The sequence below is a fragment of the Spermophilus citellus genome (genome assembly GCF_964194105.1).
Source record: "Spermophilus citellus genome assembly, contig: SCAFFOLD_283, whole genome shotgun sequence".
Taxonomy (NCBI): Eukaryota; Metazoa; Chordata; class Mammalia; order Rodentia; family Sciuridae; genus Spermophilus; species Spermophilus citellus.
In genome coordinates this window covers 105,600-131,336 of record NW_027673068.1, presented here as the reverse complement: position 1 = coordinate 131,336, position 25,737 = coordinate 105,600, and the positions used below count along the sequence as shown (strand labels likewise).

Here is a 25,737-nt window from a genome sequence, read left to right as displayed (position 1 = left end):
CACATTCCACCAACTTTCCTACCCCTAGGCCTCCTTCCTTCCCCTCTGTCCCTTTGCTTCTTTGCCCTATCTATAGTTCATTTAATACTCCCATCCCACCACCCCAGCAGTGTATTATGGATCAGCATCCTTAGAGAAATCATTTGGCATTTGGTTTGGGGGGATTGGCTAATTTCACAAGCATTATATTCTCCAGCTCCATCCTTTTACCTGCAAATGCCATGACTTATTCTCTTTTAATGCTGAATAATATTCTATTGTGTATATAGACCACATTTTCTCTATCCATTCATCTACTAAAGGGCATCTAGTTTGTTCCATAGTTTAGCTATTGTGAACTGTGCTTCAATAAACATTGATGTGGCAGTATCCCTGTAGTATCCCTTTAAGTCTTTTGGGTATAGACTGAGCACTGAGATAGCTGGGTCAAATGGTGGGTCCATTTACAATTTTCCAAGGATTCTCCATATTTCTTTATATATTAACTGCACCAATTGGGAGTCTTATCAGCAATGTATGAATGTGCCTTTTTCTCCATATCCTCGCCAACACTTATTGTTGTTTGTACGCATAATAGCTTCCAATCTGACTGGAGTAAGATGAAATCTTAGAGTATTTTTGAGTTGCATTTCTCTAATTGCTAGAGATTTGAACATTGTTTCATGTATTTATTGATTGATTGTATATCTTCTTCTGAGAAGTATCTGTTCAGTTCCTTGGCCCATTTATTGATTGGGTTATTTGTGTTTTTGGTGTTAAGATTTTTGACTCCTTTATATATTCTAGAGATTAGTGCTCTATTAGACGTGTGTGTGGTAAGAATTTGTTCCCAATTAGTAGGCCCTCTATTCACCTCACTGATTTTTTTTTTTTGCTGAGAAGAAGCTTTATAGTTTGAATCCACCCATTTATTGATTATTGATATTAATTCTTGTGCTATAGGAGTTAATAAGTTAAAGAAGTTGAGGCCTAATTTGACATGATGGAGATTTTGGCCTACTTTTTATTCTAATAGATGCAGGGTCTCTGGTTTAATTCCTAGGCCCTTGATCCACTTTGAGTTGATTTTTGTGCATGGTGAGAGATAGGGGTTTAATTTCATTTTGTTGCATATGGTTTCCAATTTTCCCAGCACCATTTGTTGAAGAGGCCATCTTTTCTCCAATGTACATTTTTGATGCCTTTGTCAAATATAAGATAACTGTAATTATGTGGATTAGTCTCTGTGATGTCTATTCTGTACCATTGGTCTACCAGTCTATTTTGGTGCAAATACCATGCCGTTTTTGTTACTATTGCTCTGAGTATAGTTTAAGATCTGGGATAGTGATGCCACCTGCTTAACTCTTCTTGCTAAGGATTTCTTTAGCTATTCTGGGTCTCTTATTTTTCCAGATGAATTTCATGACTGCTCTTTCTATTTCTATGAGGAATCATATTAAATATGTATAGTGCTTTTGGTAGTATGGTCATTTTGACAAAATTAATTATGCCTATCCAAAAGCAAGGTAGATCCTTTCATCTTCTAAGGTCTTCTTTGATTTCTTTCTTTAGGGTTCTATAATTTTTATTACATAGATCTTTCACCTCTTTTGTTAAGTTAATTCCCAAGTATTTTATTTTATTTTATTTTTTGAGGTTATTGAGAATGGGATAGTTTTCCTCATTTCCCTCTCAGAGGATTTTTCACTGGTATACAGAAATGCCTTTGATTTATGGGTGTTGATTTTATATTCTGCTACTTTGCTGAATTCATCTACTAGTTCCAGAAGTTTTCTTGTGGAATTTTTTTTGTGTCTTCTAGGTATATAACCATATTGTTGACAAATAGTGCTAATTTTAGTTCTTCTTTACCTATCTGTATTTCTTTCATCTGTCTAATTGCTCTCACCAGTATTTAAAGAACTATGTTAAATAGAAGTGGTGAAAGAGGGCATCCCTGTCTTGTTCCAGCTTTTAGAGGGAATGCTTTCAATTTTTCTCCATTTAGGATGATGTTGGCCTGGGGCTTAGCTTAGATAGCTTTTACAATATTGAGATATGCTCCTGTTATCTCTAGTTTTTCTAGTGTTTTTAATATAAAGGGGTGCTGTATTTTGTCGAAAGTTTTTTTTCTGCATCTTCTGAAATGATTATATGGTTCTTATCTTTAAAGGCTATTGATGTGATGAATTACATTTATTGATTTCCATATGTTAAAACAACATTGCATCCTTGGGAGAATCCCACTTGATCGTGGTGCACGATCTTTTTTGATCTATTTTTCCATTGGTTTGGCCAGAATTTTATTGAGAATTTTTGCATCTATATTCATTAGAGTTATTGGTCTGCAGTTTTCTTTTTTTGATGTGTCTTTGCCTGGTTTTGGAATCAGAGTGATATTGGCCTCATAATATGAGTTTGGAACTGCTCCCTCTTTTCTATTTTCTGAAATAAATTGAAGAGTATTGGTATTACTTCTTATTCAAAGACCTTGTAGAACTCAGCTGTGTATCCATCCAGTCGTGGGCTTTTCTTGGTTGGTAGGCTTCTGATGGTGTCTTCTATATCATCATTTGAACTTGATCTGTTTAAATTGTGTATATCATCCTGATTCAATTTGGGCAAATCATATGACTCTAGAAATTTGTTGATGCCTTTTATATTTTCTATTTTATTGGAGTATAAGTTTTCAAAATAATTTCTAATTATCTTCTGTATTTCTGTAGTGTCTGTTGTGATATTGACTTTTTCATCACGTATGTAAGAAATTTGAGTTTTCTCTCTACTCTTGGTTAGCATGGCTAAGGGTCTGTCAATTTTATTTATTTTTTCAAAGAACCAACTTTTTGTTTTCTCAATTTTTCAATTGTTTCTTTTGTTCAATTTCATTGATTTCAGTTCTGATTTTAATTAGTTCCTGTCTTCTATTGCTTTTGATGTAGATGTTTTTGCTCTTCTTTTTCTAGGGCTTTGTGAAGTAATGCTAAGTCATTTATTTGTTGACTTTTTCTTATTTTAAAGAATGAACTCCAAGCAATGAACTTTCCTCTTAGAACTGTCTTTATAGTGTCTCAGAGATTTTTATACATTGTATCTTTGTTCTAATTCACCTCTAAAATTTTTTAAATCTACTCCTTGATGTATTCTGCAATCCATTGTTCATTCAGTAGCATATTATTTAGTCTCCAAGTGTTGGAGTATCTTTTATTTCTTATTTTATCAATTATTTCTAATTTCATTCCATTATTATCTGACAGACTTCAGGGTAGTATCTCTACTTTTTTATATTTGCTAAGAGTTGCTTTGGGACATAATATATGGTCTATTTTAGAGAAGAATCCATATGCTCCTGAGAAGAAAGTGTATTCACTTGTTTAAGGATGAAATATTTTTACATATGTCAGTTAAGTCTAAGTTATTGATTGTATTCTTGAATTCTGTAGTTTCTTTGTTCAGCTTTTGTTTGGAAGATCTATCCAGTGGTGAAATAGGTGTGTTAAAGTCACCCAAAATTATTGTGCTGTGGTGTTTTTGACTCTTGAATTTGAGAATCATTTGTTTGATGAATGTAGATACTGAATTATTTGGTGTATAGTTCTCTTCAGCAGTATGTAGTGTCTGTCATTATCACTTTGATTAACTTTAGCTTGAAGTCTACTTTATTTGATATGAGGATGGAAACCCCTGCTTGCTTCCACAGCCCATGTGAGTAGTATGGTTTTTCTTAACTTTTCACCTGCAGTCTGTGGATGTCTTTTCCTATGAGATGAATCTCTGGAAGGCAGCATATTGTTGGATCTTTTTTTATTTTTATCCAATCTGCTAGCCTATGTCTTTTGATTGGTAAGTTTAGGCCATTAACATTCAGGTTTATTATTTAGATATGATTTGTATTCCCAGGTAGTTTTGTTTATTTTTGGTAGTTAATGTGACTTGGTTTCTCCTCTAATTACCTTTTCCTTTTTCATTATAATGTGCCTTGGTGTAAATCTGTTGTAATTTTGTATACTTGGTGTCCTGTTAGCCTCTTTTATTTGGTTTTCCAAATCATTCTTTATATTTGGGAAGTTTTCTAATATTATTTCTTTGACAAGATTGTGCATTTCTTTGGTTTGAAACTGTGTCTTCATTATCTGATGTTAATGTTGTGTCTTCTAAGTGATCTTGTCTGTTGGTAATGATTCTATTCAGTTGTTTTTTTCTTTTTTTGGGGGGGAGGGGTTACTGTTTTCTTCATGTAAAAGATTTCTGTTTTTTTTTCAGAGTCTATCTCTTTCTTGAAGTAATCTTTTGATACCTGTATTTGCTCTCTTATCTCTTTGTTAGAGTGATCAATTTTTGCCTGTATTTGCTCATTAAGGTCATCCTTTAATTCACAGATCATTTTAATTATTAACCTTCTGAACTCCTTCTCTGATATTTCATCAACTGCACTGTCCATAGGTTCTCTTATTATAGTATCCTGGTTTGTTTGGGGCACTTTCCTCCTTTGTTTTTTCATGTTGTCTGTGTGTCTTACTTTCTTGCAGTGTGGATCTGAGATATTACAGTTTCTGCCCTATATTCTTGTAGTACCTATGCATATTTTCTGTCCCTCACCGTGATGTTGGGCTTCCAGACCCTTCTGGTGTCCCTCAATGTATGCTACTGCAACTAAAAGTGGTGGTGGCAATAGCGGAGTAACTCAAGATAATAGTGGAGGTGCCCCAAGATGGATGCCATGTTTTAGAGAGATGGGGCTAAAAGGATGGGCCTTATACTCTTTTGGGGATTCCTACTCTGAGAAGCAGCTACTTCTAGTCCCTGTCTGTTGTCAAAAAGGTAGGGAATACTGCGTGGGGAAGGCTATGACAGTTTCTGCATTGTCCCAAGATAGAAGTGGGTCAGGCTTGGGATCCCAGGTGGGGGTGGGAAAACTCAGACCTACCCTGGGCCTGGGTCCCATGTATGTTGGTGTGGGCAGATCTGGGCCAGCCTGAGTTCCCAAGGTAGTCTGCTGGTATGAAGAGGCAGTACTGCTGGTGGCAGGATGGACCTGGGCCTACTGTGTAAGAACTGCTTTAATAGTGTTTCAGGGATGTTGGTATGTTGTGTTGTTATTCTCATTTATCTCTAAGAATTTTTTTTTAGTTTAGTCTGTATTTCTTCTTCTATTCATTGATTATTCAATAGCATATTATTTAGTCTCTAGTGTTTTTTCATTCCATTATGATCTGATAGAATGCAAGGTTTTATCTCTTATTTTTTTGTATTTGCTAAGAGTTGCTTTGTGGCCTAAGATATGGTCTATTTTAGAAAATGTTCAGTGTGCTGCTGAAAAGAAAGTGTATTCAGTAATTGATGGATAAAATAGTCTACACATGTCTGTTAAGTTTAAAGTACTAATTGTATTTTTTAGTTCTGTAGCTTCTTTAGTTAGTTTTTGTTAGGAAGATCTATCCAGAAATGAGAGAGGCATGTTAAAATCACCCAGTATTATTGTGTTGTGGTCTATTTGATTCTTGAAATTGAGAATTTGTCTGATGTATGTAGATGCTGCATTGTTTGGGGTATAAATATTTATGACTATTATTTATTGTTGTTGTATAATTTCCTTAAGAAATAAAAAAAGCCCTTGTTTGTCCCTTCTGATTATCTTTGGCTTGAAGTCCACTTTATTTGATATCAGGATAGATATGAGGATAAAAACTCCTCCTTGTTTATGAGATCCATGTGAATGATATGTTTTTCCCCATTCTTTTATCTCCAGTCTGTGGATATCTTTACCTTTGAGGTGACTCTCTTGGAGATAGCATATTTTGGGGTCTTGACTTTTAATCCAATCTACTTGTCTATATCTTTGGGTTGATGAGTTTAGGCTATTTATACTCAATGTTATTTTTTTTAAATTTTTTTTTTAAAGAGAGAGTGGGGGGGGGGAGAGAGAGAGAGAGAGAGAATTTTTTTAATATTTATTTTTTAGTTCTCGGCGGACACAACATCTTTGTTGGTATGTGGTGCTGAGGATCGAACCTGGGCCGCACGCATGCGAAGCGAGCGCGCTACCGCTTGAGCCACATCTCCAGCCCCTCTCAATGTTATTTTTGAGTATGATTTTTATTTCCTGGCATTTTGATTTGTTTCTGGTTTTTAATTTGTATTAGATTATTTTTGATTGACTATTCTAGTATAGTTCCTCTCTTTGATGATTTTAAATTTTATTTCTTCTTTATGAAATATCATATTGAGTATATTTTGTAGTGCAGGCTTTATAATTGTGAATTCTTTTAACTTTTGTTTAACATGGAAAGTTTTTATTTTATCATAAAATCTGAAGATTAGTTTTGCTGATCATAGTATTCTTGGTTGACATCCATTTTCTATCAGAACTTGGTATATATTGTTTCAGGACCTCCTAGCTTTTAGGATCTGAGTTGAGAAATCAGCTGAAATACAGATTGGTCTACCTCTAAATGTGACCAGGCATTTTTCACTAGCAGCATTTAAAATTCTACCCTTTTTCACTATGTTAGGCATTTTCATAATAATGTGAATTGGTGTTGGTCTGTTGTAGTTTTATATATTTGGAATCCTATAAGCTTCTTGTATTTGATTTTCCATTTTATTTTTAAGGTATGGGAAGTTTTTCTATATTATTTCTTTGAAAAGTTCATGCATTCCTTTGGTTTGTATTTCTGAGCCTTTATCTATCCCAGTCCATCTTAAACTTGTTCTTTTCACCTTATCCCATATTTCTTGGAAGTTCTATTCATGGTCCCTCAACATATTTTCTCCATGCTTACCTTAATTTTTAAGATTATATATTTTTTCTTTGTTGCCTGAAACTCTGTCTGCCAAATGGTATAGTATTTGGTGATGCTTTTCATTGAATTTTTAATTTGGTTTATTGATTTCTTCATTTCAAATATTTCTGTTTGATTTTTTCAGTATCTCTATCTCTTTATTTAAATAATCTTTCACTGTATTACTTCCTATGTTTTATCTCTGATTTTACTCTTTACATTGTCTTTTACCTTATAGATCAGTTTAACTATTAACTGTACAAATTCCTTCTCTCCCATTTCTTCTACTATGGTGTCTCTGTATTGTTATTGAGGTATTTTGGTTTGTTTGAGATGGTTTTTCCTCTTGCTTCTTCTTCTTGTTTGTCTATCCATCTAACAGTATGGATCTGAGGCAGTAGATTTTCTACTCTGTGAACTTCAGTGTCCCTGAAGGTTTCCAGTACATCGTAGTTTAGAGGGAGATAAATAACAATAACCAATATAATGATATATAGCATTAAACCAAATATTCTTGCTATGATATTTTCAACGTTAATTGTTACAATAAGCAAACAATGTAATCAGCTATTGTCCATGATAAAAACAGTAAGTTTGCAAAAAGCATTTGCAATTTCTAAAGGTTAACAGAGAGAGATCAGAAGAGCTGTAGGGTGTGATAATTATGGGAGAAGAGGAGACAAATAGAAGTTACAAAAAAGGCTAAAGGAAGAGTGATAGAACAATATGTTGTTCCAGGATCTTCTAGCTTTCAGGGTTTGTGTTGAAAAATCTGCCATTATCCTAATTTGTTTACCCCTATATGTAATCTGATTCCTTTCTCTTGTGGATTTTAAAATTCTCTTCTAATTCTGTATGTTGGACGTTTTGATTATAATGTGTCTTGGTGTGTATCTGTTATGATTTTGCATATTTGGCATCCTGTAGGCTTCTTGGATTTGGATTTCTGTTTTATTCTTCATGTCTGAAAAATTTTCTGATATTATTTCTTTGAACAGATTGCTCTTTCCTTTGGTTTGGACCTTTATGTCTTCCTCTATCACAATAACTCTTAAATTTGGTCTTTTTATGTTATCCCATATTTCTTGCATGTTCTGCTTGTGGTTTCTTATCATTTTCACTGCACTGTCTACGTTCTTTTCAAAATGATATACTTTATCTTCATTTTCTAATTTCCTATCTTCTAAGTGGTCTACTCTGTTGGTGATGCTCTTGTTTAAGTTTTTAATTTGGTTTATTATTTCTTTTATTTCAAGGATTTCTGGTTTTTTTTTTTTTTTTTTTTTTTTTTTTTTTTTTGGTATAACCTCTGTCTCCCTGTTGATGTGATCTTTTGCTTCTTGGATTTGTTTATATAGCTCATTGTCAAAGTGATGTTTCACTGCCTGTTTTTGTTATCTAATGTCTTCTTTGATATCCCCAAACATTTTAACCAAGTATATCCTGAAATCTTTCTCTGTCCTTTTTTCTGCTGTAGCTGTCAATTCTTCTAATGATGTGTTGTCTTGAATTGTTTGTGGTATTTTCTTCCCTTGTCTATTCATGTTGCTCATGTTTCTTTCTTTTCAGCTCTGTGGGACTGGTGTGTTATTGTTTTTACTCTATAGATTTCTAGTGCTCTTGTATGGTTCCACGATCCCTCCTTTGTGGGGAAGGGCAATATTAACAGGTCCTAATATTAACAGTATATCACCTATGAAAACTATTGTTATTAAGTCGTTTATAGTTAGTCTCAATGTCCAGAAAAGTTGGATTCATTGGTTATTTAAAATATAATCAGTAGTTTCCTAAAAGGTGTACAGTTTCTGGTGGTGGACAGTGAACTTAGGGTCAGGCATACGATGAAATGCTAAGGGGGAAATATGTGAGGGTAAAATATAGCTTAGGAAACTTGAAGGAGAACTCTAATGAAGAGGGTTATGTCTTCTTTGATATAATGAGAGCAACTAAGAACAGAGCAGGGAGGAAGAGCAGGAGGAAAAGATTAACATTAAACAGAGACATGAGATGGGAGGGAAAGGGAGAGAAAAGGGAAATTGCATGGAAATGAAGGGAGACCCTCATTGTTATACAAAATTACATATACGAGGTTGTGAGGGGAATGGGAAAATAAACAAGGAGAGAAATGAATTACAGTAGATGGGATAGAGAGAGAAGATGGGAGGGGAGGGGGGATAGGAGAGGATAGGAAAGGTAGCAGAATACAACAATTACTAATAGGGCATTATGTAAAAATGTGGATGTGTAACCAATGTGATTCTGCAATCTGTATTTGGGGTAAAAATGGGAGTTCATAATCCACTTGAATCTAATGTATGAAATATGATATGTCAAGAGCTTTGTAATGTTTTGAACAACCAATAAAAAAAGGAAAAAAAATTTAAATAAAAAAACAGGCTAGAGATATGGCTCAGTGGTTAAGTGCCCCTGTATTTAATCCCTGGCACAAAATAAATAAATAAAAGTTATAAAGACAAAAAAAAAAAAAAAAAAGAAGAGGGTTAGTAGCAGGAGAATAGACAGGTGGTAATTTAGGGTAGACAAGTATGTGGGAGGACAATAGAGTACATAAAGACAAACACACATATTTATTTAGAAAATTACAAGATGTTAAAATAGTAAAATTTGGATGGTGAAAGAAAAAGAATCAGAAAAAAAGGGAAAGAAAAAGAGAAGAAAGAAGAAAAAAGAGGGGGCCTTATGAAATTCTTCTATATTATTCAGGTGACTCAGTTCTCAAAGTTCTGTTTCATGTAAAGTTATTGGTTTCACATATGTTGGGGCTGTGAGGGCCAGAGGATAGAAGGGTAGAGGAGAAAGAAGAAGAATAAGAAGGAAAAAAAGATACTCTTAGAATTCCATTTCCTTCCTGCCTCTCTTGTCTTCCAGTTGGTGGAGTAGCCTATTTTAAGCTGGAGTCTCTGTCCTCAGGGTGGTGTAGGTAACCAGGTGAGAAGACTTGAGACCCCCAAGGCTTCCCAATCCTGGTCTCTCTGATTTGCTCCAGGTTTTAGACCCCTCCCCTCTCTTGCTTTTCAGCTCCCAACTGCTGGACCTCTTGCCCTCAGGCTCCTGCAGATGGGTGGTGCCCTGGTCGTGCTGTGCTCTCCTCCCACTGTGCTCTCCTTCAGCTGAGAGCAGTTTTTGAGCTGGGTTGTAACTGTGCTGAGTAATCTCAGCTGGGAAGGGGGGAGGGGAGGAAATTGGAAACCAGGTACCTCAACAGAGGTGCAGGTCTGCACTGATAGCTGTGTCCACCAAAAATGTTGAGAGAGGTTTTCCAAGACGAAGTGGGTCTGCTCCCAGCGCCAGGGTGTCCGGTAAGGTGGGGGAGCTGGGATGGCTTTGTGCTGTGGCTAGCTTGCAGCCGAGTGGAGCTCATCTGATTAGGTCATTCTGCTCCAATGCTTGAGAGCCCTGTGCGCTAGAACTGCGGGCTTTGGGTCCAGAGTCTGGAGTCTTACTGGGACCCAGAGGCTCTGATTTCTACACAGGTGGTTGCAGCTCTGATCGTTTCTGTGAAAATCCACTGTATAGGGGTCCTGTTGCATGCTCTGAGATGTTGTATTCCATCAAGATGAGACCTTGTGGAGACGCTGCCTGACTGCTTTCTTGGTTTAATTCCACACAGCAGTCAGAAACAGTACCTCCTCTAGTCCACCATCTTGGTTCCTCCTAAAAAGAAATTCTTTATGAAAAGTTAAGAAATTTTTTCCTTCAGTGACCAAAATTTCTTGATAGGAATATGTGTTTGTTGTCTCTTCTCAAATGTCTTTCTTTTTATTTCTTCCTGAGGAATGTAGTCTATATGAGAGAATTGGCTACAGGCTGTCAAATCCTTCCTCTTTTTGAGTTGCTTGTCAGATTGCCAGTTTGGAGTTCAAAAATCCTCAGTTTACCTTTTCCACTGTGCTAGGTGGAGTGAACTGGAGTGTGATGTCTGCTCTCCCTGAGGGTGGAGTCACTGTCGTGTTCTTTAAGAGGAGTTCTCATAGACAGAGCTCCTGAAGGGGGGATTTAGGTCTATGTAGGTTTCCTGGTACTTCCTGGAATGGTGATTGGTCTGAGATTTTAAAATCAGGAAACTGTCAGGGCCCAGCACCTGCAGCCCCACAATGGGTGACTGTCTGATTTTTCCATACCAAGACCCACCAAAGGCCTCCTAAAAATACCAGTTCCCTTTAGACCACTATTCCTTCACTTTGCCCTGAAGGCACTGCTCTGGCAAGCATTGATAATGCTGGCAGCAGAGTGGGAGATTTCTTCCTTATCTATTTATATCCAATCTCCTGAGTCCTCAATCTGCTTTGAATTTCCAGTATTGGTTCTCAGTGAAGTTTCCCCCCTCTTTTCTCCCCCACCACCTTACTGAGAAACTGCTTACCTGCTTTCTTGGTTCCACACTACAGAATTAGCCTCCTCTATTCTGGTATCTTGAGTATCCTCCAATTATCATACATTTTGGATATTAACTCTTTAACATACATGTGATTTGCAAGTATAAACTATTCCATAAAGCATTACCTTGAATTTTAGTATATTATAGGAATCATATAAATGCTTTAAAGGCTTCTAATGCTTTTCTAAAGTATATATGTGGAAACTATATTCCATTATTTATAATTCTAAGAAGCAACTCCCTACCAGTGAATAGATGGTTTCAGGATAAATTTATTTCCTTCTTCCAGATCTTTCTTGCCAAGGACCATCGTGAACACATTTGTTGTTGAACAGATGGTGCATTAGTCATTGCACCAAGAGACAATATTTACTACAGTAAACCATGGTTCATTTCAGTAAAAAGATGTTAGATGGGACTAATAAAATTCTGCCTTGTGTTAGGGAATTTGGGGGAACATTTAAGAAGCAGAACTTTGTTGTAATTTAGATGTGGTCAGGAGGTATACATAATCCACTTTTATGATGTATCTAAAGTAGTATAATTCATGGAAACAGAAAGCAGAATGATGGCTTTCAGGGATTGGGAGACATGGTAAAGGAGAGTTCTTGCTTAATGGAAAAAGTTTGTTTTCAAGATGAAGAAATTCTGGAAAGCTTCTGTACCAAATTGTTAAGATTTTTTTTTTAAGTCAAGAAAAATATTGAGCTGAGCTTGGTGACACTTGCCTGTGATCACAGCTACTTGGCAGTTTGAAGCAGGAGGATTGATTACAAGTTTGAGGCCAATCTCAGCAGCTTTTTGAGACCCTGTCTCAAAGTTAAAAAAAAAAAAAAACAGGGTTAGAGGATATAATTCAGAGGTAAAGTGCCTCTACTACCCACCCACTGACCCCCCAAAAAGGAGAGAAAGAGAAATAAGAGACAGTTGAAATTGGTCAGCTGCATTTTCTGCATCATTTGAGATTAATCATATGGTTTTTATCTTTCTCTCTTTAATGTAATGTGTCACGTGGGCAGATTCATGTATGTTAAACTAGCCATCTCTGCCAAGAATATATCCCACTTGATCATGATGTATAGTATTTTAGTGTATTATTGAATTTGGCTTGCTAAGATTTAATTGAAGACTTTGACATCAATGTTCATGAGAGATATTGGCCTGTAGGTTTTTGTTGTCTTGTTTTTATTCTTATTTTGTATTTTCCCCTTGAGGCATTTTTGTTTGGCCTAGTTATCAAGATAATTTTGGCCTTGTATTACCTCTTGCTCAGTTATTTTGAAGAATTTATGAAGAATTGGTAATAATTATTCTTTGAATGTATGGGAGAATTCAGGATCTTTCTTTTCTGGAAGGTAATTGACTTGTGCTTCATCCTGTCTCCTTCTCTTTCTCTCCTGATTTCCTTTTCTCTTCAAGCTTTTTCTTTCTTTTGATTTAATCTTGAGAAGGTTATTTTTTCTAGGAATTCATCTGTTTCCTCTAGGTTATGCTATATGTTGGCCTAATGTTGTTCATAATAATCTTTTATGGTCATTTATTTGTAAGGTATCTTTGCAATGTCTCCACTTTCATTCTTTTATTTTATATTAGAGTCTTCTCCTTTTTTCTTATTCTACCTAGTGGTTTGTAGATCTCATTTATTTTTTGAAAGGATCAATTTTTGGTTTTATTGATTTGTTCTGTGGTTTTGCCTCTTGTTATGGCAGTTTTGATATAAATTCTATTTATATTTTGATATAAATTCTAATTATTTTGATATAAATTTTGATATAAATTCTAATTACATCCACCTTTCCTCTTTTTGGTTATTCTCTGTGTGGAATATCTTTTTCCATCCTCTCATATGGATATGCTGTGCATGTAGTGTAGGCAGGACATAATTGTTTCTTTTTTTTTCACCTACTCAGCTACTCTCTCTTTGGGTTACAGAGTTTAATTCATTTATAATTAAGGTTATTATTGATAGGGACTTAATTTTGCCATTTCGTCAATTGTTTTCTGGTTGTTTTGTACAGTTCTTTTTCTTCTATTATTTTTAACTAATAAAGACATAAGAATTTTAAATATTAATAGGATACCATATTAGGTTTTAATACCTATATGCGTTGTGTAATATTTAAGCTAGATGCTTCTAGCTCCACATTTTTTTATTTCTTTAAAAAACGTTGACTTCAAAGTCCTTTCTTATATCTTATTTGAAATGCATAGCACATTATTGCTAGAAGAAAAAAAACCACAAATATCTTGCTTTTAAAATGGGCAGTCTAAATTGACTTTCTCAAAACAAAGCATACTAATTGCCCACAGGTATATGAAAAAATGTTCAAAATCATTGATTAGGGAAACTCAAATTGAAGTCGTACTGAGATATTACTTCATCCTAGTAAGACTGGCTTTTAAGAAGAATAACATTAAACAGGGATGATAGGCGGGAGGGAAAGTGAGAGTTAAGGGAAATTGCATGGAACTGGAAGGTGAGCCTCAGGGTTATACACAATTACATATAAGAGGAAAGGATGAGTAGGAGAAAAATTATATAAGTGGAAGAAACGATTTATAGTAGAGGGGATGGAGAGAGAGTAGGGGAGGGGAGGGGAGGGGAGGGGTGAGGGGACAGTGGAGAATGGGATAGACAGCAGAATACATCAGTCACTAGAAAGGCAATTTGTAAATCAATGGAAATGTAACTGATGTGACACAGCAATCTGTATACGGGGTAAAAATGGGAGTTCATAACCCACTTGAATCAATCTGTGAAATATGGTATAATAAGAACTATGTAATGTTTTGAACAACCAACAATAAAATAATTAAAAAAAAAAAAAAAAAGACGAAGGGGCCCAGGGCACTCAATGGGACTCTGGAGTTCACTGGTTAGAAATGTCTCATGTCTTTTTTCCTCACATTCTGGTGCAACACTCTTTGACTGGGAGACTTGTGGATCAAGCTGCTCTCTGGAAGGCACAAATGCTAAGTATTGATGACATTCATATAGGGCTAACTCTGTAGGTATGTAGAGTATACAGTTGTGGAAGCATGGCATTTTCCACCTAGATTACAAACAATGCTTCAGAAAGCCCCAGGGCCCAAAGATTTGACTTTTAGGAATGGTATCTCTTCAGGATCCCCATTAGGGTAATGCAGGTGGAGTCCTGATGGTAGTGCCTCGTCTGAGATTTCAGAACTACAAAGCCATCAGTGTGAAATTCCATCTTGGAAGAGCCACTGGCATCTGATTCTCTCCATCTAAAGCTGCTAGGTGAGCTGTGTCCAGCAAAACCACCAGGGCAAACTATTTAGGGCGTTGGGTGTCCAGTCTCTACCTTAGCATGTGCAGAAGGCTGCACATGGAGTCGGAGGTTATTTTCAAGCCTTAAGACTTCATGTTTGCCCTTGAGACATGTTACTCCTTTTCCTTGACTCTTTCTCTGTCTTGGAATTGATTGTCTATCTTATAGCTGGCCTGCCATTTTATTTTGGAAGCATGTCACTTGTCTGATTTCACGAGTTCATGATTAGAGGGCAGTTTGTCTCAGAATGAAACACACCTTTGAATCTTACCCACAGCTTACTTAAATGATACATGATTCTCTGAATTTTAGACATGGAGTTATTTCTAGAACAAGTCACTGGAGCTATTGGGATGGAAACAATGTGTTTTTGTGTATGAGGAGAACATGAATTCTGAGGCATCGGGGTAGAATACTACTTTTTTTTTTCCTTCTGAAATTCATGTTAAAAATGAATTCCCAAAGCAACAGTATTATATTGTGTTATATGAACCCTGATATGTAATTGTGACTGATTTATTTAGATTCTGCCCTCATGAATGGGTTTAAGTACTCTTATAAAAGGGCTTGACTGAGAGAGTCAGCCCTTCTATTCCTTTTCATCCCTTCCTCCATATGGGGATACAGCAGGGATCCCCAGAGAATGTAGCAACAAGGTGTCATCCTGGAAGCAGAGATGTCTTGTTATGGCAGCAGGAGTGAATGGTGATAGATGATCCTGTAGTTTTTATCCTTCATTCTGTTAGTGTGATGTATGTATATGTTGAACTATTCTTACTTTCCAGGAATAAATTCATCTTATTCATTCTATAATATTTTTAAAGTGCTCTTGAATTTGATTTGCTAGTATTTTGTTGAGGATTTTTATGTCAATTTTCATTAGAAATAATAGTCTGTCAATTTCTTTTTGCATTGAGTCTCTCTTTGGTTTTGGTGTCACTGCCTCCTAGATTCAGTTGGGAGTGTTTTCTTTTGTTGTTTGGAAGAATTTGAAGATGTTTGGTTTAATTCTTTTTACATTTTTGGTGGAAATTTATAATTTAGCCACCTAGTCTTGGGAATTTTTTATTTTGGGGGAGAGATTTTTTTTTAAAAAACTTATGTCTTCAATTCTCTTATTAAATTTGGGGCTGTTCACATTTTTAAAAACTTTTATGAAGTACTCATGATAGTTTCAATGTTTCTATCCAATTTTCCATTTGTCCTTTGTTATTCTATTTTTGAAAATATGATTATTCATAATATTTTTTATAATCCTTTTGATTTCTGTGGTATCGGTTGTAGTGTTCCCTTTCTTATTCCTGTTTTCATTTTAATAGTTGGTGTTTTTTGTAGTTTTCTTTCAAGCAAAGAATTTATCAATTTTATTGATATTTAGAAAATATCTCTTGATTTTTAAAATTTTTTGTTTTGATTTTCTTTTGGATTTTCTTGAGTTGTAAAGTTGGGTTTTTTAATGTAAACATTCCCTGCTATAAACTTCCCTTTTATTACTGCTTTCATTCCGTCTTGTACATGTTGGTATGTTGTATTTTTCTTTTCATTTATCTGCAGATATTTTCTAAATTCTTGCTTGTTTTATCTGATCCATTAGTTGTTTAAGAAATAAATTGTTTAAGAGAATGTCACTTTTATGTATAGAAGATAGGAAGTTTAATAGAGTTGAAGAAGGAAAATGAGGGAGGGAAGAGAAGAAGAAAGAGCTTGAAATCAAAATCCTTGTATATATGATTTTGTTAAAAGGAATCCAATTACTTTGTATAATTATGATACTCTATTAAAAATAAAATTAAAAATAATTTGTTGAATTTTCATAGTTACAGATTTTCTTACTTTCTGCTGGATTGATATTAATTTCAATCCATAAGGAAGGGAAAAACTGCGTTATATGATTTCAATATTCTTGTAATTTTTTAAAGATAGTTTTCTGGTCTATTTGTTTTTACTCTGTCTTGGATGTTCCATGTGTTCTTTGTGTGAGTGTGTGTGTGTGTGTGCGCACAGGGATTGAACTCAGGGATTGAATTTACCCACTGAGCCACATCTCCAGCCCTATTTATTTATTTATTTATTTATTTTTATTTTGAGACAGGGTCTTGGTAAGTTGCTTAGGGCCTTGCTAAGTTGCTGAGGCTGGCTTTGAACTTTCCCTCCTCCTCCTCCTGCCTCAACCTTCTCAGACTCTGGGATTACAAGAGGGCTCCACCAAACCTGGCTCCATGTGTTCTTGAAAAGATAGTATTCTATTTTTATAGGGTGGAGAACTCTGAATGTATCTGTAAGTTAAATTGGTTTATATTGCTCTTCAATATCTCTGTTCCCTTATTAATCTTTCTGGGTGTTTATCCATACCTGAAAGTTAAGAATATCTTTACCTACTGTAGTGTTGTTATTAATCTCTTAGTTGTCAGTTTTCTTCAGATATTAGGAAGCTGTACTGTTTGTCAAACTTATAATTATTATGTCTTCCTGGTAAATTGTTCTTTTTGTTTATATAATATCCTTCTTTGTCTCTTGTGACAGTTTTTGACCTAAAGTCAAAGTGTGAACACTCCTGTATCTTTAGAAGTCTTTAAGAACTCCTGTTATCTTTAAGTTCCCATATTTATGGGATATCTTTTTTCAGACTTTCATTTTTAGCCTATGAATGTCACTAGATCTAAAATGAATCTCATGTAGATAGTATATAGGTTTTTTTAAAAAATTTATCTAGTCCACCAATGTCTTTTAATTGGGAGTAATTCATTTATATTTTACATAACTTTGTATTTAATTTCCAGAAACTTTCTTAGCTTTGATAGTCAGTATTATTAATTTATTCCTAAAATATATCCAGTCTATTATTTAGGATAATATCTTACTTAAAAATTAAAAACACTGTTTTTGTTCTTTTGATCTGTAGTTGGTTCATTTCCATAATTGTCTGTTCTTCACTCAGTAAGACTGTCTGGTATTCTTCATAAGCTAGCAGTGAAATACAGTGGTCAAGCACATGGTCTATCAAGTCCTAATAATCAGATGTGTCATCTTACGAGAGTTACTTATCTATATCTCTGAGGGTGAAAATTATGGGGGTTTTGAGGATAAAACGTTTTAAAAATATCTATAGTGCTTGGGATGATACTATAAATATGACAAGCACTCATTAAATGTTAGAAAGGTCTAGAAATAAAATTGTATTACATCTTATCACTCCTATTCTTTGAATGTAATACTCACTCTTACTTTTTAACTATTCTTTGAATGTAATAATCAATGTTACTTTTTAGAGAATATTAGATAGCATTAGCTACACTTATACCAAGATCATATTTTGCTGTTTTTTCAGGAGTTATTTCTTCAATTTGTAAGATTTGCTTTTTTTTTTCTTGGTGTATACATTCTTCAGAGTTTAAACAGTTGTGTGTTTTTCTTTCTTTCTTTTTTTTTAATATTTATTTTTTTAGTTCTCGGCGGACACAACATCTTTGTTGGTATGTGGTGCTGAGGATCGAACCCGGGCCGCACGCATGCCAGGCGAGCGCGCCACTGCTTGAGCCACATCCCCAGCCCTTCTTTCTTTCTTTCTTTCTTTTTTTAAGAGAGTGTGTGTGTGTGTGTGTGTGTGTGTGTGTGTGTGTGTGTGTATACTTGCCATTGTACTCAATACAGCATCACATTCTGTGTTTTGCATTCAGTTTGGAATTATGCATTAGATCTGCAATGATAGCTTACTGCAATGGTTAGATTTGTAATACCCCCTAAACTCCCATGTGTTAGACTGTTGGTTCCCAGCCTTTGACTCTATTAGGAAGTGTTGGAACCTTTAAACCTTTAACTAGGTGGGGCCTAAGTTAGGTCATTAGGTATGTGTCCTTGGAGGGGATATTGGAAAGGGGTATTTCCTGTTTTTCAATTTACTTCCTGGCTGACATGGGTGGGCAACATCCTTTACCTCACGCATGATGTTCTTCCTTGACACAACCCTAAAAGCAATGAGCCAACCTACCATAAACTGAGATCTCTAAAACTGTGAGTCAAAATAAACCTTTCCTTTTCTTAAACTGATCATCTCAGGTGTTTGTTGCAGTAATGAAAACCTGACAAAAGACACTTATATTACTTTTAGGGAAGTGATGGGATAAGATTTGCCTCAGGTATGGCTTATTTATAGCTTAGTTCAAGTGCTCCTATTTCCAAGGTGTTTCCTGTTATAAGCCGCATTGTCCAGCTTTTTTTTTTTTTTTACCAAGTTTACAGACTCTGTTCCAGCTTCACATTGAAGATTTCTTTTGAAAATTGCAGCATTTCTAGGAAAGATGTCTGTCTGCATTTTTGGAAATGGTCCAGTTAGTCAAATTCCATCGTTACTTCTGTTCCTGAATACTAATGCATCGCTTTAGGATGATGAAGATTGCTATTACTCAATTTCTAGTAGTTTAGGACTCTTATCCCTGGAGCTGTGCCATTCTTCACTGGCTTCTTGTTCGCACAGTCTCTCAGGTCTTCTTTCCTCATAGATTTTTGTTTTAAGAATTGCTAAATGTTTCTGAGTATACATGTTTTATTGGTTCACCATATTTGATGTGTAATGTGAGCCTGCAGTCCTGTTTCATTTATCTTAACTTAAAATGCATATATTTCTAGATATAAGCAATTACTATAATATCAATCATGCTAAAATTTTATATTTTTCTGAAATTTATTCCATTTTGTTTTCCAAAAGTCATTTCTACACTTTAATCACAATGTCCTTAATTTATTGCTACTAAATTCTGACTGGTTAATATAATAAATTCTAAGAAATATGTTAATTTTAAATCTGTTGAATCAGTCATTTTGATTGACTGATAAAAAATACTTTTTTACTTTATGTACTTCTGATTTACTAAATTATCTTTATTGATTTGATTTATTTTAGGTGACTTATATCCTTTCAATTGATGGAAAACCTTACACTCTGCACCTTAGAAAACAGTAAGATCCAGTTTTCCCTTTAAAGGAAAGAGAATTTTGTACTTAGATTTTACTTTCCTAAACTTTTTTGCACATTATTTAAATTCAGAAATACAATATAATATAAACTTATTTGTTGAACTACTCTTAAAATTAGGATTCATTATTAGCTTTTGAATATTAGCTCTATGAGGGCCATTTATTTTATTTTTCCAGTTTTGTATGTTCAAATTAAGAAATAAATTACATACCTATAAATTTTTAATTTAAGTATAAGCCATTGAATCCAAGAATGTTAAGTAAAGTATATTAAGTATATTAGAAATGAAAACAGACATTGTTAACGTGTCCATTGGTTGTTGGAAATTCAAGTAGTAACATCCTTTTTATGATGTGTTAATCAGATATATGTTTATATATATATATAACTTTATTTTATTTATTTATTTTTATGTGGTGCTGAGGATCCAACCCAGGCCTTGCACATGTGAGGCGAGTGCTCTACCGCTGAGCCATAACCCCAGCCCCTATATTTCTTTTTTATCAATCTTATTGAATATATTTTTATAAAATTCTCCAAACAATACAGTAATTCAATACTTTTAAAATTGTTATGCAATGTTGCAGTCATAAGTTCTATAGAAGTTTAAAGATATTTCTTTCCCCTTGTAAAACCCCTCATGTCAATTCAGTTAATCTCCAGTCCCACTGATAACTCCATGAAATTATCTACTTTCTGTATCATTATTTATATTTTCTCAATAGCTCACATAAATAGAGTCAGACAGCCACTACTCTGTTTGTACTTTTTAAATATTTATATTTTGTTATATTTATTATTGTTGTATATAAATACTTGATAAGATTATCAGTGTTGTATTAGTCACTAATATGCCATTATGTAATAATGTGAGTATGTAACAGTTGTGATTCTGCAATCTGTATGTGGGGTAAAAATTGGAGTTCAAAACCCAATTGAGTCTAATGTATGAAAGATGATATATCATGAGCTCTGTAATGTTTTGAACAATCAATAAAAAAAAGATTATCAGTGTTGTTGATGAGTTTTGATAGTTGTTAGTCTTCATTTTTCTCAACCAGTTGACAGCTTTTGGAATAGCTGGTTAGTGTTTCCTTCATAAAATATTTTCCTCACTCATCTTCCAAATAACCACAAACTTTTTGTGCTTGTTTGGCTCCTACTATGATTATTATTCCTTCTATTTGTCTCTATCTATCTCTCTCCTTTGTAGATTCCTCCTCATCTGTTTAATCTTAGAATACTTCAAGGTGAAGTATTCTTTTTAAAAAAATCTATATTTAACCATCTAATTATTTAATTCAGTCTTGTGACTTTAAATGCCACCAGTGTTAGATACTCCCAAATTTATATTCTTAACTTATTCTTCTCCTGTGAACACCATATTCATTTATTTGACTATTTGATAATGAATGTTTATTAGGATTCACATCAGTAATATGTTGAAAATGAATTTATTTTCCTCTTCCCAAATTTATATTTCTCATAATCATCTCAGTGAATGGCAACTCATCTCTTTCATTTTCTCAGAAATAAAGAAAGAAATATGAAGGAAGAATTAAAAGAAAAAAACCACCACATTGGAGTCAACCATGGATATCTTTTTTCTTTTATTTTCCCTTGGGTTCAGTGGACTATTTAACCACATGTGATCTCAAAATATATCCAGCATCGAACCTCCACCACTACTACTGTCCTTGTTCAGGCCACCATCATGTCTGGCCTAGATAGCAGTAGTTGCCTTGAAGCTGGTCTCTCTGCTCCAGTGTATGTGCCATGTAGATTATTCCCAACACAGCACTGATTCCATTACAATGTTGCTCTGCTGTTATCTTCCTCTGCCCAAATCCTCCAAAGCTTTCTCATCTCTGTGATACTACATCATCCTAGTATCTCTTTTCTTTCCACAATCTATTCCAGATGCATTGCCCATATTTGTTCTTTGTTTACATAAGCATATCTGTGCCTCTAGGTCCTTGCATTTTATCTTAACTCTGTCTGGAATAACATTTTTATGAAAATCCACAAAGCTGGTTCTTCACATAGATAATCATCTTTTCAGCAGGCCTTTCCATGCCGATCTTTTAACCCCTACACAACACCCAGGCCGTATTTATTGTCATATAACATGCTAGAAGTATGTGTCTCTGACCGTCATAAAGACCAGAGACTTGGTTGTACAAGAGGGCCTGTCATACAGCAGGTACAGTAATAAATATCTGTTGAATTAAAATATATTCTGACACAAATGAAAATGTCTTAAATAGAGATGTCACAGTCTAATCACTGTTCAGAAAGCCTGACTTCTCTGATTCACCAGTTCTCTGAATGGTGAATGGCTACACTAAAATTACTCTAATCAAATTTTGTTATTGTATGAAAAGTGTACACTCAATATTTGTGTTTTCTAATGTGTATATTTGTATTGAATTCATGACTTAAACTTTATTTGTTGATTTGCTTTTAGCTCATTCCTGTCCCAGAATTTTTTGGTTTATACACATAGTAAAACGGGATCTTTGCAATCTGAGTCTTCATATGTTATGGTAAGAGTCAGATGTCTTAGACTTTTATTATCATATGTTTCTGTTGAAATGAACATATCATTACCTTTAGGATATTCTGTTCTGTGCTGACAGGTTCCCCCCCCCCCCCCCCGGTGCTAGAACTGAACCCAGGACCATCCATGTACCTGCTAGAAAGCCACTCTACCACTGAGCCAGATACCCAGCCCCATATTGACAGTTTGATACAAATGTTTTTTAATTTTTTTTAGTTGTAGATAGACACAATATCTTTATTTGTTTATCTTTATGTGGTGCTGAGGATTGAACCCAGTGCCTCACATGTGCTAGGCAAGCGCTCTACCACTGAGCCACAACCCCAGCCCTCAAATGTTTTATTCTGTATAACTCTGACCTGTTACAGGGTTTACAGTTGTACATGGAAATGTCATGTGAAAAAGATGAAACCCAGGTACAAAGGAATACTCATGGACATGCATATGTTATGAAGATAGTTGTCAAATGTGTTTTTACCTAAGCATTTGGTATAATTCTGTATAATTTATGCTCTAATTATTAAAAATATTTTAATATCTTTAGTCTTCTGAAATGTTTGATAGTACCTTATTTTATTCAGAAAGAATTCATGTATTTAACTGTTTATCCTGTTTTTCAGATGCATTGCCATTACCAAGGATATGTTGCAGAATCTCCACATTCTGTTGTGACACTCAATGTCTGCTCTGGCCTCAGGTCAGAGCATCTTAGAGAATATTTGTATAGCAAGGAAGTAGGATTCACTTTAAAATGAAACTCAGTGGCTAGTGGACATAAATCAGGAAGAATCTGAAACTTTCTTTTAACATGCTCTTTCTTTGATTTGTCTTAATGTTAATATCTAAGTGTTCCAATCAAATGCCATCAGTCCAGGGAACCCTGAACGGAGACATTTCCAGAACACTGGGCAGAAATGTATACTTTTCAAAAAAGAAAACTTTACAATATCCCTCTAAATATTGTTGTTGCGATCTCTATTATTATATCAACTATTGAAAATATCCTTAGTTATTTAAATATAATACAAACATACAATATGACCTCAGTTTATTAACAGACATAAGTTAATAAGATTCTTAATAGACAAAATGTACAAATAGGTTATTTTCATCACTGATGCTGGAAAACTTACTTATAGATTTATCAGAGGAAGAAAGGTCTAGAGTAGAGAAAAAACTTATTTTTCATGATAGCCACCTAATTTCCAGTATTTACTCATGTCAGTGCAAAAAACTGGCATTGCCTGAACATGATTTTCATAGAAAAGCATCTCTTTAGATATCCATTCTGTGTATCTGATATCAATTACTTTCACCTCTGTAAGAACAAGAATTTTTTTTTCTTGAAATTCTCAGTGAGTATCTTGATTCCTGGCAGGATTTGACCCTAGTTAATATATCTTGAATGAATGTAGTTGTTATTCAGAAATTATAAAATATTGTTCACTCATTTACTTCTTTAAACTCTGAGAAAAATCAAAGCAGATTTGGTATCTGTTAACTAGTGGTAGATTTCAAAAGCCAAAGAGGAAAAGAAAGTCTGTTAAAAACATGTGCTTTACTATGATTTTTTTAAAAATTTCTCACAACATCTCAGATATAGCTTTGATGGGATCATTTTTTAAAATTTTGTAATTATTGCTTTTATTCAGAGGATTTCTGCAGTTTGAAAATATCAGCTATGGAATTGAACCACTGGAATCTTCAGCAAGATTTGAGCATATAATTTACCAAGTGAAAAATGGCAATCCAGATGTACTGACCTTAGCAGATAATTACAGCCATATTAGGCAGAAAGACCAGCTCTACAAATTTCATTTAAGCTCACAGGTAACTGTGGTGATTCTGATGTTATAAAATACTAGGAAATTACTTCTATAGAATATTTTCAATACTGAAAAGAAACTACTTAGCTGCTGAATAGAAATATTACATTTTATTTATGCTTTCTATACCTTGAAATAAAATATACAGATTTCATATAGAATATTTGGAAAAATTATATTGTATCATTTCTTGATATATTATGCAAGGTTTCTTTATTTTCTATTTTTTTTCAAAGAAAATATTTATTATTGAAATAAATTTAGCATTACAGGAAGAACAGAATCGCTATCACTACCAAAAGCCTGGTAAAATTACCTTTAGAATTCTGACACATAGCTGTACATGCTACCTAATCAAATATTTCTAAAATAGGCAATCATTATTCAACTCTCTTAATATTTTTATAGATTTTTTGGTTGACAGTCTCTTTCAACACAATGCATTTGGCCCATCACCTTTTGACCTTAATGATCTCTGATGAAAAATGAGTTATTAATCTTATTGAGGCTTCCTTGTATAGGATGATACCTCTTCCTGTTTTTTTTTCCAAGATTTTTTTTATGACTGTTTGCTTATCATGTGTCTGAGTGTATTTCTTTATGTTTATACTACTTGGAGTTCATAGAGCTTCCTGAATGTGTGAATTCATATTTGTTGGTTTGTTTATCAAATTTGGAAAGTTTAGAGTTATTAATTCTTCAAATATTTTCCTGCCACTTTAACTCCTTTGATTCCTTCTGGTATTCTCATTATGTATATGTGTAATACACATTGATAGTGTCTCCCAGGTTTCTGAAGCTCTGTTCATTTTTCTTCATTCTTTTTTTTCTTTCTCTTCCTCATAGTATATCATATCAACTGACATGTTTCCAAGTCCACTGATCTTTTTTCTGTCTGCTCAAATCCTTTCTTGTGCCTCTCCAATGAATATTTAATTTCAGTTAGCATATTTTCAAATCCATAATTTATGTATTTTTGTCATTTCTATACTTTAATTGATATATTTTCACTCAGGAGATATCATTACAATACTTTCCATTAGTTATTTATACATGATTTCCTTTTGCTGTTTGAAATTAATTAAAATAGCTAACAAATTTTTCTAGTATGTTCAAGATCAACATTTAGCCATCCACATAGACAGACAGATGCATTGATTATTTTTTTCTTGTGTCTAGGCCACAGTGGTTTGATTCTTTGCATCCACCCCACCCAAAATCAGAAACTGGATGGTCCAAATAATAGTAGTTCTGGAAATACAGTTCTCCCTCCTATCCCACTTTTTTTTGGCTATGTGGAGTAATTATTTGCCTTGGAAATTTTTGAACTTGTTCTCTGTCTTTGTTCTTTATTGTGTGCAGTTTCCTATTCTGTTATCTCAGTAATGGGTCTTAAATCCCACAAATTTACTGCTTTTATCCAGATCAATCCATTTCTTGAAGGAAAAAAACAGAAAGAAAGAAAGCCCACTTTCTAGAATTCTATAAGCAGTGGTTAATTTATAAAGTTCTGAAAATTTTGAGTTTAACAATTATTGTGGGTTCTCTTGATTTTATATTAGAATTTATAGTTCCTTACACATTTTTAACTGATTTCACCATTTCATGAATTCTATGTGGCATGTAATTATAATGTTTTATTATAAGGTGTTTTATAATTCCTGCATTAACCCATAGAACATTTAGAAGTATACGTATTTTGGAATTTTTCTAGATAGACTTTTGATTTTGATTTTCAATTGAATTTCATCATGTCTGACAGTGATTTTAGTGGGTGTGTTTCTCTGTATTATACAGTTGTATAGTGTAGGGTTCCACAGATGTTTAGGAGTTCTATCTATATGTTTGTTTTCTCCAAAACTTGTATTCTACATCTTTTGTCCTGACATGGATTTATAGTTTATATCCATTAACACACCA

General features: G+C 34.1%; 1 protein-coding gene across 1 annotated transcript in view; it reads left to right on the top strand.

The window, feature by feature from the left end:
* LOC308640164 (disintegrin and metalloproteinase domain-containing protein 18-like) overlaps positions 1-23,848 on the top strand; it is a gene marked incomplete at both ends in the record, with an annotated part of 30,816 nt that extends 6,968 nt beyond the window's left edge. Inside the window, 4 exons of the mRNA XM_081312174.1 lie at positions 19,357-19,412; positions 21,899-21,977; positions 22,612-22,688; positions 23,644-23,848. Of these exons, the coding sequence (XP_081168300.1) occupies positions 19,357-19,412; positions 21,899-21,977; positions 22,612-22,688; positions 23,644-23,848 (417 nt within the window). The remainder of the gene's footprint in view (positions 1-19,356; positions 19,413-21,898; positions 21,978-22,611; positions 22,689-23,643) is intronic.
* Between the last annotated feature and the right edge of the window lie 1,889 nt (positions 23,849-25,737).